Genomic DNA, 16,379 nt, shown 5'->3' with positions numbered 1-16,379 from the left:
TCCTAATATGTTGCAGACACACCCTTTCGACAACCTGGATACACAGAATACACAGTTTCTTTTGATTTAGTTCAACACCCCCTAATAAGCAGTAAAAATTTCAAATTAATAAACAATGCCGTTCCTTAATTATCATAGATACACCCTTTTGACAAGGATGTATGAATAGTGTCTTTTGGTTTGGTTCAACGCCCCCAACAACAAGCCCCGAAAGTTCCAATGTAATACCCTTAGATGTTCCTGGGGTATTGCACAGACGTCCTTTGGCAACAGTGATGCACATAATGTCTTAATTTAGTTCTCTACCCCCCGTCAATTTTCCCTGAAAATTTCAATCTAATACCCTATTCTGTTCCTGAGTTATTGCATCTACACTATTTTGACAACCTCGATGCACTTACTCTTTTTATTTAGTTCAAGAGTTGCATGTAGTCGGAGTCATAGTCACTAATTTGCAGCCACAGCCACAAGTAGTCACAATCACAAGTAATCGCAGTCAAAGTCACAAGTAGTTGCAGTCGCAAGTAGTCACAGTCTTATTCTTAGTCTAATAAGCATCATCACGCAGGGTCATATTCTTCCTACAAAAACCAAGTTATCTATAATTACTACACTCACTGCTATCATGTTTCGTGTTAAGGGGTTTAATTAAAATTTTCCTAAAATCATTCGGTGCCCTTTTTCAAAAACCGTATTCATAATTTTCAGCATCTTATCTCTAACATCGCAGCCACTGTATAAAAAAAATCGGTACTTTCGCATTATATGGGCCTTTCTAAAAAGTCAAGTTTGGTTAATGCTAATGAAATAAAATAGAATAGGATGACTATATAATAGTTTAGAAACTAATTTGGGCTATATATTTGCACATTAGGGGGGGGGGGTGGTTGGCAAAGCTTTACATATATTAAATACGTAACCTAACCTAATCTAGGTACCTTTTTCCCCATCTAAACTCCAAAAAACAGCATTTTAAATATCTTAAAACCACGCTAGACAAAGTATTTCTCTCAGCGGTGTCTTGAATCATCTTGTAAAAACGGGTTTTTAAGTGAGTCTCTGCCGTTTGACTGTAGCATCTCTTGTTGGACTTCTTTAGAGAGGCCCATATAATGCGGAAGAACCAAAAAATCTCATTAGCCATAGCTTCAGCTCCCGAAGCTTTATTATTTTTAATTCTTTTTATCGCTAACTCCTTCTTTCTAGATAAATCTGTATCCACTTTCAAATATAAAAAAATTTGTCTTTAATTTCTGAAACACTTTACATTTCTGGCACTTTTCTATATATAGGTCTTTCTTATCGATAAGAAATTGAAACTGAGTCTCAGCAAGAGTCGAGAGTTTTTTCATGGTAGCCTACAGGACAGAAAATTCCTTTAATCCAAAATTTCAGTCAATCTCTGCATCCCCCCTGAAACCACGAAATCGTGACTCCCTGTTGCTCCCTATTAAAAATAGATTCAGTGATGACCATAACCCTTTAAAAATGAACAATTTTTGATCGTTTTGAATTATTAATGGCCAGAATTAGTTGCCATCTAACGTCTTGGCAACATCGTTTTTGTTCTAGCTCAGCTAATGAAGTATTTTAGCTTCATTAAAATAATATGGCTAATTGAAACAGTAAATGAACTTACGTCTGAGTTCGAAGAAGCAGTCGTTTGATAAATTCCTTGGCAGTTTCCGATACATCTTCGAAAAGCTCATTTGGGAAGTCGACTTGACATTTACTAATGTTACAAAATGTTTCCTGATCAGTGTCACCGCCAAACGGTGTAAAACCGGTTAATAGAACATAAGCAAGAACTCCCGTTGACCTTAAAAAAAAAAAAAATTATATCTGTCATGATAAAATCAGTTTTAAAGTATAAACCAGAAATAAGACACCTTCAAAATCTGTTCCATACTCTCCCTTATTCAAGGCCGTACCTGGAAGGGGGGGGGGCTAGGGGTTTGAACCCTCCCCCCACCCCCAAAAAAATTGACTCGTAAAACGTAACAAAAATGGATATAAACAAATTTTATATGCGCTTTTTTAGTTTTTTGTGTGTACCCCCCCCCCCCCGAAAAAATCTTTGAGTAAAACCCCCTAAAAAAAAATCCTGGGTACGGCCTTGCCCTTATTGTATAAAAAGTGGTTTTCCAGTTTCTAGCAGCGGAAAAAAAGACATCTATATTACCAAATTCTGGATTCTGCAGATAATTAAAATTCTTATTTAAATCCAATAACATCCGGTGGAACTTGCAGCTTGCAGTCTATTCAAAAGATCATAAGAGTTATCACTTATCACAACGGAAGTTTTACTGCAAATAAGAAGAAATCAAGCGGAAGCCCTTAGGATGTAGTGTTCAAATAGACCTTCAGTGCCAAGACCCCGTGGAGGGTTCCAGCAACTATGATCCATGGGTCAAAGTCGCAGAGCAACACAGCCAACTACATCTCACGGCTAAACAATGTGTACGCTCCTGTATCAAGTTTGCGGATGCGTTATTATTATTATTATAAGTTATTATTTGTAAAGTCAGCATGTACAGGTAACTAGAGGACTTCTGAAATAAATTCTGTGTGCACGAATAATCGCCTAACTCTGTAACTGGATTGTTTTTGTTTTTTCCTGAATTAAGACCATCTAGTATTTTCTGCGGTTAGTAAAGATTCGTCAAACGTCGAAACAGAAAATTCTAGAATAAATACAAAAAAATCGTAACTTCTGTTTCGAAATCAGAATTTCCGTTATTTTTTCCAAGAATTTATGAGAGAAAAGGAAATTTTACCTAGGTTGCCAAAGAGATAATATTTTTGTAGTTCTACCAGTACTCACAGTTATTTGATTCCTAAAAAGTTAAACTTCGAAGCTAGGGTATTTTACTTACATAAAAAATATGGAATTCGCAAAACCATAACTTCAAAATAGAAAAAGTCACAAAAGTAATTTTATTTCTGGAAAACCAATCTAAGCTCCTATTTTTAGAAGATCAAGATCTGTCTATTCGTGCTGGGAAAAAATTCTACCTTTTCTAGAAAAAAATTTACATCTTCAGATGTCAAAAATATAGACGCACAATGCAACTTCATAAATTATTTCTTAGTGTTCAGTTCACTTTTGGATGCAGAAGAGAAATCTCATAGAATTAAAATATAACAATAAAAAAATGTATAACAATAAAACAAATCAGAACTTCTATTTCGAAATAAGGATTTCTTGTATTATTTTCCAAAGTTTATGAGCATCTTGTAATTTCGTTTAGATTGTCGAAGAGACAACATGAAGTTCATCAGCATTAAATTTATTTGGTTTATAAAACTTCAAGCTTTGAAGGTAGGGCATTTTACCTAGACAAAATTTAGAGAATCTTCAAAATAAAAACTTCAAAATAGAATAAGATACAGAAGGAAATTAGTTTCTCGAAAATCCCTGTATGCTCCAGTTCTTAGAAGATTAACATCGGTCTTTCCGCGTTGAAAAAAAATCGATCTTGTCTAAAAAAAAGTTTCCTCAAGGATGTCAAGGAAATCGATACGCTATGACAACTTTAGAAACTACTTCTCAGTGTATAGTTCAAGAGTACATGTCTTCTTGCTTACTTTTCATGACATTAAACGTCAAAAATAAAGTCAAAATCCCAAATCAAACAGTTCGTGGTAACGAACTGTAAGTAAGGAGCGACCCGTTTCAATAGTAACCGAAACTTTAAATAACGGAGTTTTGATACCAGTAGATACATCAAAAGAAGCGGATATTTATGCTGGTTCCAAATATACAAGTTTCATCAAGCTTAGTCTTATCCATCAAAAGTCAAGAGTCTAAAAAAAAATTGCCTTATTTTCAAAAAAAGGGGGAAACACCCCCTAAAAGTGATAGAATCTTAATGAAAATCAAACCCTGATCTCAAATATGTGTGAGATATACGGAAATTTTCGTTTAGGTTTTCCAAGAGATTAAATAAAAAAAACAAGTTTTTTTAACTGACAGTAAGGAGCGACAAAAACTTAAAACAGAAATTATTCCGTAAATGAAAGGGGCTGTTTCCTGCTCAACGCGCCGCTTTTTACGCCAAAGTTTGACTCTTTTTCACAACTCTGCTTTATAAAACAATACAAAACTTTAACGCAAAGAGCGGGGCGTTGAGCAGGGAACAGCACCTTTCATATACGGAATAATTTCTGTTCGTTTTAAGTTTTAATGTCGCTCCTTACTTTCAGTTACTTCAGTTACAAAAATTTATTTTTTATTTAATTTCTGAACGTTTTTGAATTAATGCAGGTTTTGAATTTGGCTCACAGTACATGAATAATTAAAACGAAATTTGCATATTAATTTTACTTTTTTTTTAATTAATAATAACCTTACAATAACCTAAGTTAGGCATTTTATATACGTAATATTTTCTATTCCTGTTAAGTTTTAATGTTTCGTCTCACTTTCAGTTGAAAAAAATTGTTTTCATTTAATTACTAACCATTTTTAAATAATGCATAGAAATCCCTCCATGGAAAATTAAATCCCTCCATGTTCCCTTCCCCCAAGAGAAATTATCTCCATGGAAAGATTCTCCCACGTAACTTAAATTAGCAATATTTACGAAGCTAATTTTGTAAGGCATAGTAACAAAACGGCCAAAGAGGTCGAAACTATCTTTATGAAAATGAAAGTAAAAAGCTGAGCAATTCTCAAATCAAAGAAATGAATGAAAGAAAAGATCTTTAAAAGATATACGTAATAATTTATGTTCGTTTTAAGTTTTAATATTATTCCTTATTTGCAGTTGGAAAAAACTTGTTTTTTTTTATTTAATAACAACGACAAGCCGAAGATAGCCTACACAATATCTTTGGTTTATTATTACATAAAAATCTAGTTATGAAGCTTCTTAAGGTAAAATTAAATGCTAAGATTGGCCGGAAAATAACACAAACAAATTATTCCTTATATCGGCCATTATTTAACAGAATTCGAACTTTATTGTAAAGAGCGAGGTATTGACAAGGGGACAAATTTCCTCATGAAGATAATATGCGGGGTTCGTTCCCTCGTCAATACCTCGCTCTTTACGCTAAAGTTCAAATTTTGTACCAATTCTTTAAGAATGACCTCTGAATCACAATGGCCGTTTAATTAGAATAAATAGCTCTTTTGAAATCATTAAATATACTTTAGCGTAAAGAGCAAGGTATTGAGGAGGGGACGAATCCCTTCATATACGCAATAATTTCTGTTCGATTTAAGTTTTAATGTTACTCCTTACTTTCAGTTGAAAAAACTATTTTTTATTTAATTTCTGATTGTGTTTAAATAATGCTGGGAAACCCAGCATCCCCTTTACGGAAATTCTCTTCCCCCGTGAAAAATTCTTCCACGGAAAGATCCTCTCACGTAACCCAATCCCCCTGACACCCCCCCCCCCCCAGAAAAATCCCCCTCTGAAAACGTCTGTATACTTACCAATACTATACATAAACAATGGGCAAAGTTCATAACTTGCAGCCCTTCCCCTGGGGACTGTGGGGGATTAAGTCGTCCTCAAAGACATAGTTATTAGATGTTTCGACTATGCTGAACAAAATGGGTATCTCAAATTTCGAGCCAGGGACTTTGGGAAAAAATGAGCGTGGAAGGGGGCCTAGTTGCCCTCCAATTTTTTGGTCACTTAAAAGGGGCACTGGAAATTTTCGTTCGAATGAGCCCTCTCACGAAATTATAGGACAACTGGGTCGATACGATGACCCCTGAAAAAAAAAAAAACACGAATCCGTGTCTTTTTTCTGACAAAAAATACAAAATTACACATTTTTGCAGATAGGAGCTTGAAACCTCTGCAGTAGGGTTCTCTGATATACTGAATCTGACGGTGTGATTTTCATTATGATTCTATAACTTTTAGGGTGTGTTTTCTCCTTTTTTTCAAAAATTGGGCAAATTTTCTCAGGTTCAAAGACCATCAAAACTCGTAAGTTTTGATGAGTTGGACTAAACTTGATAAAACTTAAATATTTAAAATCAGCATAAAAGTCCTCTTCTTTTGATGTATCTATTCGTATCAAAATTCCATTTTTTAGAGTTTCGGTTACTGCTGAGCCGGGTCGCTCCCTACTTACAGTTCGTTACCACAAACTGTTTGATAACATGAAATTATATCAGTATTCAAAGGTATTTGATTTCTAAGAAGTTTAGCTTAAGTTTAGATAAAATATAGCGAATTTTCAAATCAAAATTCTAAGATAGAAAAAGTCACTAAAGGAACTTTTTTTTTGGAAAACCGATATCGGCTTCAGACCTTAGAAGACCAAGATTTGTCTATTCGCGTCTGAAAAATAATCTCCCTTGTCTATAAAAAAGGTTTTCTCTAGGATATCAAACAAATTTGATACGTAAATATGTCCTAATAGTTTTGTCCCCAGCTAGGGTATACAACAAGAGGAATTACCACTTTTTTTTACCGGAAAAATACTGGAAATTTTACAAGCTGCGCCTGAACTTTTCTGCAATGTTTCACAATTCTGATATTCAGAAAAAATTTGAGTTTGCATCTTTTACCACTTCTGAGCTACAGACCACTGATCACTAGATAATATAAAAACATGTGCGATAACTGTAGTGTTGCTCCGCAACATAACTGAGAGGACGTAAGGAGGAGCAACTACTCGAAGAAAACAGCTCGTCTTTCTTTATTCGAATGATTAAGCAAGAGTACTATTATCACTATTATTAACAATTCATCTTAAGTATGATGACGACGCACGACAACTCAAAGCACTAGGTCAATGTACCTCGGCAAACTCCCCCTCCTCCTACCAACTCTTCTCAGACCATTCGAGGACGTCCTTCTTTTCGCCTGGCCTCAGCTTGATTGTCAATAAGAAAGAGTTTCGGCAACAGGTCAGCCTTCATCAGTAAACGTGATCTAACAACCTTGGCCTTCCTTTAAAATTATCAAAATGCAAAATTAAACTTATAACTAGGCACAATAACGCTAGAAGGGAGCCATGTTTTGCTAATATAATACATGCGATTCTCACACTGATGTTTCACACTGATGTCACTATCAGGGCTAGCGCGCACGCAGCAATTTGTTTCAGTGGGGTCAAAATTCAATAACAAGCAAGCAACAGGGAGACTAGATAGTAAATCAATGGGATTATGGATGATACCATGAGATTTCGGGGCCACTCAGGACCAAAGGGCTTTCATTTCCTGCCCATGTGTCTCAGGGATCAGTGCACCACGACATCCTATACGAACTATTTGAGAACTGTATACGTTTAACTTAAAAGTATTTGAAAATGAAACAAGCAACCATATAAACAATCAAACAAAAACTGAATGTCTCTAGGAAAGCAAATTATAATGACACGAAGCGGTGCCATAAAAGCAGAACAAAATCGGCAAGATAAGTGACCATAATTTTTTTTCTACCGAAGAAAATCAAACTAAGGCAATTATAAAGGTTTAATAAATAGTCTAATAGCACAAGCTTGTATAGGGCTGTGTCATGTATGTTTGACAAAAAGTAATGTTGAAATGAATTAATATGCCAGTCATTTCAGAAGAAATGTCATTTAAGCTTAGATAAAAGATTGCAATTAAATTAAATTGCCGGTAACAATTATTGTGGTTGTTTAAAATAGAAGTTATAATTCTTTTCTGAGTGTTATAAATCCTGCTATATCCCGGACGTAGCCACCAGTACGGTCAGCGCTTAATTATGGCCGTTAATGCTAAGTAATTTTTAATTTTTATATTATAATGTTGTTTTACGTTCTTTTTCATCATCTTGACATTAAGCAGTCATTTTTTCTAATTAGTTCTTTTCAGTAAATTTTGTTATTATGGTGATTTTCTTTCTGTTGTTGTTGTTGATGTTCTACAAACAAAAGCCACACAGCTCGAAATAAAAATTCTTGTTGTTAAAGCACAAATGGCACTCTGGCCTTTACAAGGCTTAAGAGACGTTATTCCTGCTTTTATTTGTGGTCGTTTCTGCTCATTTTAAGTCTGACTTGATTGTTCATTTGTGATTTCTGTTCGTTGCGGGTCTCATTTATTCATTAATAGTGACTTCTGTTCATTTGAACTTTGAATTATTATTTCACTTTATTTCCGCTTGTCTATGGTTTAATGCAGCTCTTTACTTGTCTTTGAAAAACTTCTTTTCTAGCAAAATTTTTTTTAACAAGTCGCTTAAAAAGGCAGCTTTGGAGTTTTTATTTTTTTTTTAGCAATTGTTGATTTGACTATTCTTTAGGCTATTGCAGAACACTTACCCGATCGCTATAGCGATAAATTTCATTCCGACTAGAATGCTATCCTCTCAAATGACGTGTATTTCAGGCTTTAGATTTTAAAGTGACAAAATATAGATGACTCGACAATTAACATGTTGCGTATACGTATTTCTTACCCATATCTAAGGTGTACGATTCTTATCATTTTCATAAAGAGCTTGACAAACATTATATGTAATTATGATAGCGTACCAGCATTAAGTATCTGACGATACATAAAAAATTGAAAAATGGATACCTTATTTGATCATAACAAATACCCAAAACTAATTATATCTATGCATTGCCAGTTTCTAATGGTCAGACAAAAGTACATGTGCTGGAACATATATAAATACTATCCACTATGAAAGCTCTACATATACCAATTTTATAAAAACATTTTTTTTACATTTTAACGTTATTTTAGTCTGTTTTTATCGGCTTGGCACGATGATAATATTCATGATAGTTGCAGCGGTAACTCTTTTGTAACATAGATTTTAAAGCGACAAAATATGGATGACACCACAGGTCATGTAAAGCCGCGTTTCAATTTAGTGTTTATGGACAAACTGGAAAGTAAATATACCAATACAATTTTGAGAAACATGTGATTTTACTTGTTCGTTTACTTTCAAGTTTGTCCGTGGACCGCCAGATGGAAACACAGCTTATCAATAAGTTAAGAAGTACGTTTTGAAGAAAAAACTATCTACAGACATAAATGTTTTAATTGATACCTATTTTAAAATGACTATTTGATTCCTACTTAATAAAATATAGAAAAAAAAAAATCTCAGAGGATTTCAAAAAGGACCCTGAAAGTCCCGGGCGTCTTATCGAAAAAAGTTTACTTATCAGGATCGTAATAGTCAAAATGCCCGTATTTAAAGTCCTCTCTCTTGAAATTCAAAGAAAGTAATATTTTAGCAAGATAGCATCGATGACTTTTTTTTCTGCACTAGTTGCCAACTAGAAAGCTGTGGGGTGGCGATTAAAGGCTCTTTTGAAGGATAATTTTCTTGTCTTTGTGCTTCATATAAAAGCACAAAGAAAAAAGTACCATACAGAACGAAAACTGGCAATTTCTTTTCTTTCTTTTACCACCATTAGCAACCTATTGCATGGTTGTAGGTTGGTGGTTAGCGGTTCACTTGAAAGATAATGCTTTTGCCAGTTTATGTTCATGTACCCATTCTTACAGCAACATAAAAAAGTGCCATGTGGTATGAAAAAGGGGTGTTTTGGTGCCATTTTCATTAACTTTTTTCCCAATTAATTAAAAAAAAGCTTTTTCCACAAAATAAGTTTTTCAAAGAAAAGTGAAGACCTCCATTAAACAAAAAAATGAGCAAAAATAAAATCGAATAATCTACCAAGCTCGAAACTACCACACATCAGCATCGATAAATAAATGAAACCCAAAACTAACAGAAATTACAATAAATAACCGAGTCAAACTCAAAACGAGCAGAAATTAACATAGGTTGGGCGCAAAACCCCTATGCCTTCCCAAAGCCAGAACAAAATTTACACTTTACTGAAAAAAAATAAATGTTTTTACTTTTAAAACTTTAACAAATTAAATAGTTTTAACATTTTGATTACTAAATATCAGTAGCCTAAATGTATATTAAACTGACAATGCACATTCATTTGTATTTTTTTTTGGCTCGAGGTTAAGGTTTACAAACACTAAAGATGCAAGTAATAGACACTTAGAAAGCTTTTATTTTTAGCAAAAGGATGCGCAAAAACTAAGGTATTTAAATAAACTTTAAGGGGTGATATATTCCATAAAAAACATGTTTTTGACCTGACAGACCTAAAGGTGATCAACCCAGGGGAATCTCCTGACCCAGGCAATAAAATGGCATTCAAAAACAACTTTAACAACCAATTTCATTTAACCACTGAATTTGGCAACGAAAATATTAGGTTATTCCCAACCAAAGCGTTTAAAATTTATTAGATTTCAAACAAATAGGTCTAGAATTATCTTAAGTAGCAAAAACACATAGTTACTGGCTAGAGTTTTTTTTTTGTGTGTGTGTGTGTGTTTTTAATTATTAATTTAATTATTTAAATTATTAAATAAATACACATAGCCACTATGAACCTTCATGGATTTCAAAAACCAATGAATCGGACCATGTTCTTCGTATACTAAATCAAAACCTCACGAAATGAATAACGATCTTGAATGCCCGGCAGACTCGCAGTCTAGACAACATGACTAACGCCAATCTGAGGTGAAATGATTGCAGGCGTGGAAGCGAGGTTAATTTTCGTCAATATTCGCGTCTACGAGATTGCTGTATCTTGGCAATGTTAGAAAACAAAGAAACAGCAAGCTGATAGACAGAAATTCTTTAACTAGTTTTAATTTTCATAGACTTTCAGTTTAGTAAGCATTACGTTTTAAAAAAGAAAATCATTTTCAAACCTTAGTTTTATCCTGCCACCAAACATTTCAGTTCCAGCATTGAGTTGCAAGCAGGGCTACCGCTCCTTAAAATTTTACTAAAATCTAGGTGGTTCAATGCTGAGATTGGAGTCTTGCGAATTACTTTTTTAATCTCTAAAGTGGTTGTTTGCTTCTTCAGTATTCTTTTAGGTTAAAGAAGATGTTGCTGTCACATTGTTGGACAAGATTTCCATCGAAATTTGAACTACTCTTGGGCTACTTGCAGAATTTAAAGATTTATTCGAGAAGAAAAGGATTCTCACGTAAATTATCATATGGCTTAGGAAGTGATAATTGTCCCAGAATGATGGGCGTGGAAAGTGGATTAAAAAACTACTTAAAGATGACATTTACTCAGTTTTTGTAACGGAATGCGCCTGCCATTTATCCGTACGCAGTGCAAGTCATGCAGTTAGAGTGTTAAAGGATTATTATAAGTCCTAGTGGAGCTATCTTTTGAAATCAAGAAAAATTTTTCATTGAATAAGGACAGCGTGATGGCAGAATTAGACGTGATGAACCCAACAGTAGCCAGGGACGCTAATTAGTCACCTTCAACAATAGTGGCATTAGCTATCAAGTTTCAGAACTTAATATCAGAAATTGAGTTAAGCGAACTGAATGATTAATTAAGAAGTTTCAATGTGTGAGCAAATATCCTCTAAATTAAACCATAAGAAATCCCAAGGTATTGATACTTACGAAGAAACATCAAGGCAGGCTTGAATAACAGCAAGTTTCCTTTGTTGTCATTTCTTATGTGCAATATAACTGAAAAAAATTCTCATTTTCACGAAGCAAAATTTTCCACAAAAGAAGTACTGTTTTCCCCTACATCATTTGAAAAGTCCCTTCCTTGCTTTTTCTTGATTTTTATCATTCATTTTGTAAAGTTTATTTTATTATTTTTTAGACAGTCTACTTGCGTAATCTATATGTCATTAAATTCCAATAACTTTTGTATGACTTATTTTGATTTATTTATTTTTAGGTTTGTTTGTTGTTTTTGCTGCTTTAGTTTTGCGTTTTTTTTTTTTTTACTTTAAATCAGTGGCCAAGCTATAAAAGGCATGAGGGGGGAAGGTGGTACACTTGTTTTGGATGCACCATCTGCTAGGGCATTATTTAAATAAACGTATTTTTTCAAATCCTCGGGTTGTTTAGATGTACAAGAGCCGAAAGCATATCTCCTCGTTGGACTTCGCCCAGTTACTTTTTTTTAGCCTTTTGCTAATGATTAGTCCATTCAGTAATTAAATGAAAAAAAAACAACTTCAACTGAAAGTAATTAGCGACACTAAAACTTAAAACGAATATAAAGTATTCGGTATATGAAAAGGGCTACCTCAACCTCTCAACACCTTTTTCTTTACGCTAAAGTTCGACTCTTTGTCACAACTCTACTTTTTAAAGTAATAAATAATTTTAGCGTAAAGAGAGAGGTAGTGAGGAGGGAGCAGCCCCTTCCATATACCCTTTCAGCCTACCAGCCCCTTTTATTTAATTTCTGATCGTTTTTCAAATAATGACGGGAAATCCGTGAGGCACGAAATGGTGTAGCCGATTTTTGAAGGCTGTCTGGCATAATTAATCCATCAAGAAGTAATAAATATAAGTATTTTCCAATATGTTGATAATGCAAACTAACTTTTTGTTCTTCAATTTCCGGATTTCCTATGTGCCTCGATACGATTCCCCTTTTGTCACCATAATTGCATAGCTTAAAGCTCTTTCCCTTGGGACTACGGGGGGTCCTACCTAGACCCTGGCGCCACGCCGGCGCATCGACCGAACGCCGCCAACAAGAGGCCCGGTTGGCCACTGCCAAAGTGTCGCAACGCCACCAGCGCACCGCACGCGGGCCGACTGTAGAGGCGGCACCGTTTGGCTGTCTTTGAATTAATTTTGCGGCAATTCTTCATTGCGTCAACCGCAAAGTCGGAGCTTTTCTTTTTTCATGTGGTTAAGCATTTCGATTTTCCTGATTAGAAATCAAGCAGGGCTTGCACTATCCCCGAATTTTCGGGGATTTCCACGAAAATCTATGTGTCACCCCGAAAAAAAAATCGGTTACCCGAATCCCCGAAAATCACCCAATCACGGTGCCTCCCCTAGTGATTTATCACTAGTGACTATCCCTGTCAAATATTGCTTTGTATACCATAATTCTTCACTACTCTCTTATTCGCTAATTTTCGTCTCTTATGTTACTTTGCATATAAACCAGACAGATACGATTGCAATATACACAGTTCTTCATATGTTGACAAAAGTATAGTTTTTGTGAAATCATAGGCATCGCTATAGCGCTGCCTAAATAAAGAACGATGTGGGCAAAATGTGTTATTTATTCTTCTTTTTTCTTCTTCTTTTCCATACCCGGACACTTCGTAAAGAGCGAGGAGCTATGGAGGGGATAGCTTTTTTCATATACAGAATAATTGCTGTTCGTTTTGAGTTTTAATGTCGCTCCTTACATTCAGTTAAAAAAAAATCTTTTTTTAAATTTCTGAACGTTTTTCAACTAATGCAGGTTCGATTTTTCACCGTACATGAAAACTTTTGGCAGATTTAATCCGGATATGAAGGGTCGCCCCCTCCTCAATACCTTGCTCTTTGTGCTAAAGCTGTTAGCACTTTTAAAAACACTTCCTATTCTAATTAAACAGCCTTTGTGTTTCAATTTTAGTAAACAGTCAAACTTTAGCGTAAAGAATAAGGTATTGAGGAGGGGGCAACCCTTCATAGCCTATATGGCATAATTTCTGTTTGTTTTTCAAATAATGCCGGTAAATCTGGCTCACCCTCTATGAAATATACCCCTCCCCCAGGGGTGTCGTTTGGGGGTAGCAAGGTGGGGCAGTTGCCCCCCAATAATGTGGAGAAAGAAATATTATACATCCCATGCCCTTTGACTATCCAGATATGTCCCCCTTTTGCCCTCCCCCCCCAATAAAATTGCTGGAGATTCGCCCATGCCCTCCCCCTCACGGAGAATTCTTCTGTGGAAATTTCTTTCAGCTAAAGTGCACCCCCCATCAAGTTTCCTCCTCGCTAAGAATCCAACCTCTCTGTATATAAGATTTTATTCTCTAATCAGTTTCTCGATCACTCAAGAAATGCCCCCCCTCTATGGAAATAATTTCCCAGAAAACAAAAACGCGCGGAAAAAAGCCCCCGGATAATTCCCCCGGAAAATCTCAGCATAAAAGATTTGGCAAAGAGAATGTAAGACAACTAACAAATTCGCACATAAGAAATTTCCCTCCCAAAGGAAGATTCTCCCCATAGAAATCCACCCCAAGCAACCCCCCCCCCCAAAAAAAATGGCTATATGCCTCCCAAAAAAAAATACTATATGTAAAAAATGGGCAAGGCTCACAACTTGCAGCCCTTCCCCCGGGGACTGGGGCGGGTCATGTTACACCTAAAGATATAGTTATTAGGTTTTTCGACTATGCTAAACAAAATGGCTATCTCAAAATTTTGATCCGGTAACTTTGGGGAAAATGAGCGTGGTAGGGGGCCTAGTTGTCCTTCAATTTTTTTGGATACTTAAAAAGGGCACTAGAACTTTTAATTTCCGTTCGAATTAGCCCTTTCACGATATTTTAGGAAACTGGGTCGACAAGATCACCCCTGGGAAGAACAAAAAATTCCAAATTTTTTGCATATAGTAGCTTTAATTCTCTACAGTAGAGTTATCTGATACGCTGAATCTGATGGCGTGATTTTCGTTAAGATTCTATGACTTTTAGAGGGTGTTTTCCTCCTTTTTCGAAAATAAGGCAAATATTCTCAGCCTCGTAACTTTTGATGGGTAACATTAAACTTGATGAAATTATATATATATATATATATATATATATATATATATATATATATATATATATATATATATATATATATATATATATATATATATATATATACATATATTTGATATTATATTATAAATTTCAAATCACCATAAAAATCCGATTCTTTTGATGTATCTACTAGTATCAAAATTGGTAACCGTTTTTTAGAGTTCCGGTTACTGTTGAGCTGGGTCGCTCCTTACTTCTTAGTTACTAACTGTTTGATGAGATTAAACCATTTCGAAAACAGTTTCCCAATTGATATAAGATTCTTACATCATTCGTAGTCAAGAATTTTATTTTTAAGTTGAACGGAACGCATACACTGTACAGGTTCAGTTGAATTTTGAAATTGATAGTCAACAGATTTTTGCGACAGCTGAATAGTAAGTTTATAGAATTTTGTTATCTTTTGCTATTTTTAAATACCTTTTCTTAATGTTTAATACACAATCATTGAACACCTGATAGATTAAAGAAAATAAAATAGTCTTTCTGAAAATTCTTTATCCCCTCCCACCCCCCAAAAAAAAACCTTCTATTGAGACAAAATTTAGCTATAGACTATGTACAAATTTGGGGAACGGTAGATTGAAACGGAAGTGACCCCAAAAATATGATTTATAAAAAAAAAATATTTGCTATTGCCTATCGGGGGGGGGGACAGGGGGCTATCATTTTTAAATGATAATACCTCAATTTTTTAATTGAAAGCAGGAATGCCAAAAGGTAATTGTTTTTTTTTTCATTAAAAGCGGAGAGGGAAGAAAATGATATCAAATTCCCTGGGAAATTATAGAAATATTTTGATAGACCCAGGGCCCTCCATTGGGACCTTTTCCTTGTCTAGGGTATTTTTGGATTTCTCATAGGCTATTGGCCTAATTTGGCCTTTGTGTGTGCTCCCTTTTAATTAGATTCCTTGGATCTTATTGAATGCCATGGCCAATCTATTATCTATTATTTCAACTATTATGCAAGGGTTCTGAACCGCCACAGCCATTTTGTTCCTACCAGATTTCTACTTCTCTTGATGAATAACGAAGAAGATTAGCGTCCAGCCAGAAACTTGGGAAGTTTTAAACTCATGAATAGGCCCGACGAATCTGTTGTAAATTCAAGTTGGGATTTGAGAAAGACTGATTAAAACATTAATGTTTGCGGTCAACATGAATCGCGCCGGCGGCGCGCCGCCAACATCTCATCGGCGGCAGCGTGAAAAAACATTGCCGACGTGCCGGCAGCGCGCCACCGCTGCTATTTTTGGCCCCGCCACCGCCGGCCTTCTCTTATCGGCCAGGCGCCGGGGTCTAATACCATCATTAAAAGCATGGTTATTAGACGTTTGAACTATGCGGAAAAATGGCTGTCTCAAAATTTTAATCGGACGACTTTGGGGGAGGGGGCTCCGAGGAGAGGGGGGCTAGCTACCCTACAATCTTTTGGTCACTTAAAAAGGGTACTAGAACTTCTAATTTCCGTTCAAATGAGCCCTCTGCTGATCTTCTAGGACCATTGGTTCGATACAATCACCCCTAGGAAGAACACAGACAGACACACACACAAAAAGATAAATAAATAAACACACATCTGTGATCTTTCTTCGGGCAAAATCCCACGTTTTTGTAACCAGGAGCTTGATACCTCTACAGTAGGGATTCTCTAATACGCTGAATCTTGTGGTGTGATTTTCGTTAACATTCCTTGACTTTTAGGGGGTGTATCCTTCTTTTTCCAAAATAAGGCAAATTGTCTCAGGCTCGTAACTTTTTATGGGTAACACT

The 16,379-nt window shown here is 35.4% G+C and overlaps 1 protein-coding gene across 1 annotated transcript in view; it reads right to left on the bottom strand.

The window, feature by feature from the left end:
- Positions 1–16,379, bottom strand: part of LOC148949350 (uncharacterized) — a 177,224-nt gene that overhangs the window by 13,536 nt on the left and 147,309 nt on the right. Inside the window, exon 6 of the mRNA XM_089092679.1 lies at positions 1,640–1,819. Coding sequence (XP_088948805.1) covers positions 1,640–1,819 — 180 coding nt within the window. The remainder of the gene's footprint in view (positions 1–1,639; positions 1,820–16,379) is intronic.

This window comes from Artemia sp. Qi Xiang Cuo, chromosome 8 (genome assembly GCF_049724085.1).
Source record: "Artemia sp. Qi Xiang Cuo chromosome 8, ASM4972408v1, whole genome shotgun sequence".
NCBI lineage: Eukaryota > Metazoa > Arthropoda > Branchiopoda > Anostraca > Artemiidae > Artemia > Artemia sp. Qi Xiang Cuo.
Note: the sequence above shows the minus strand (reverse complement) of the source record. Positions and strands in the feature narration are given on the sequence as shown.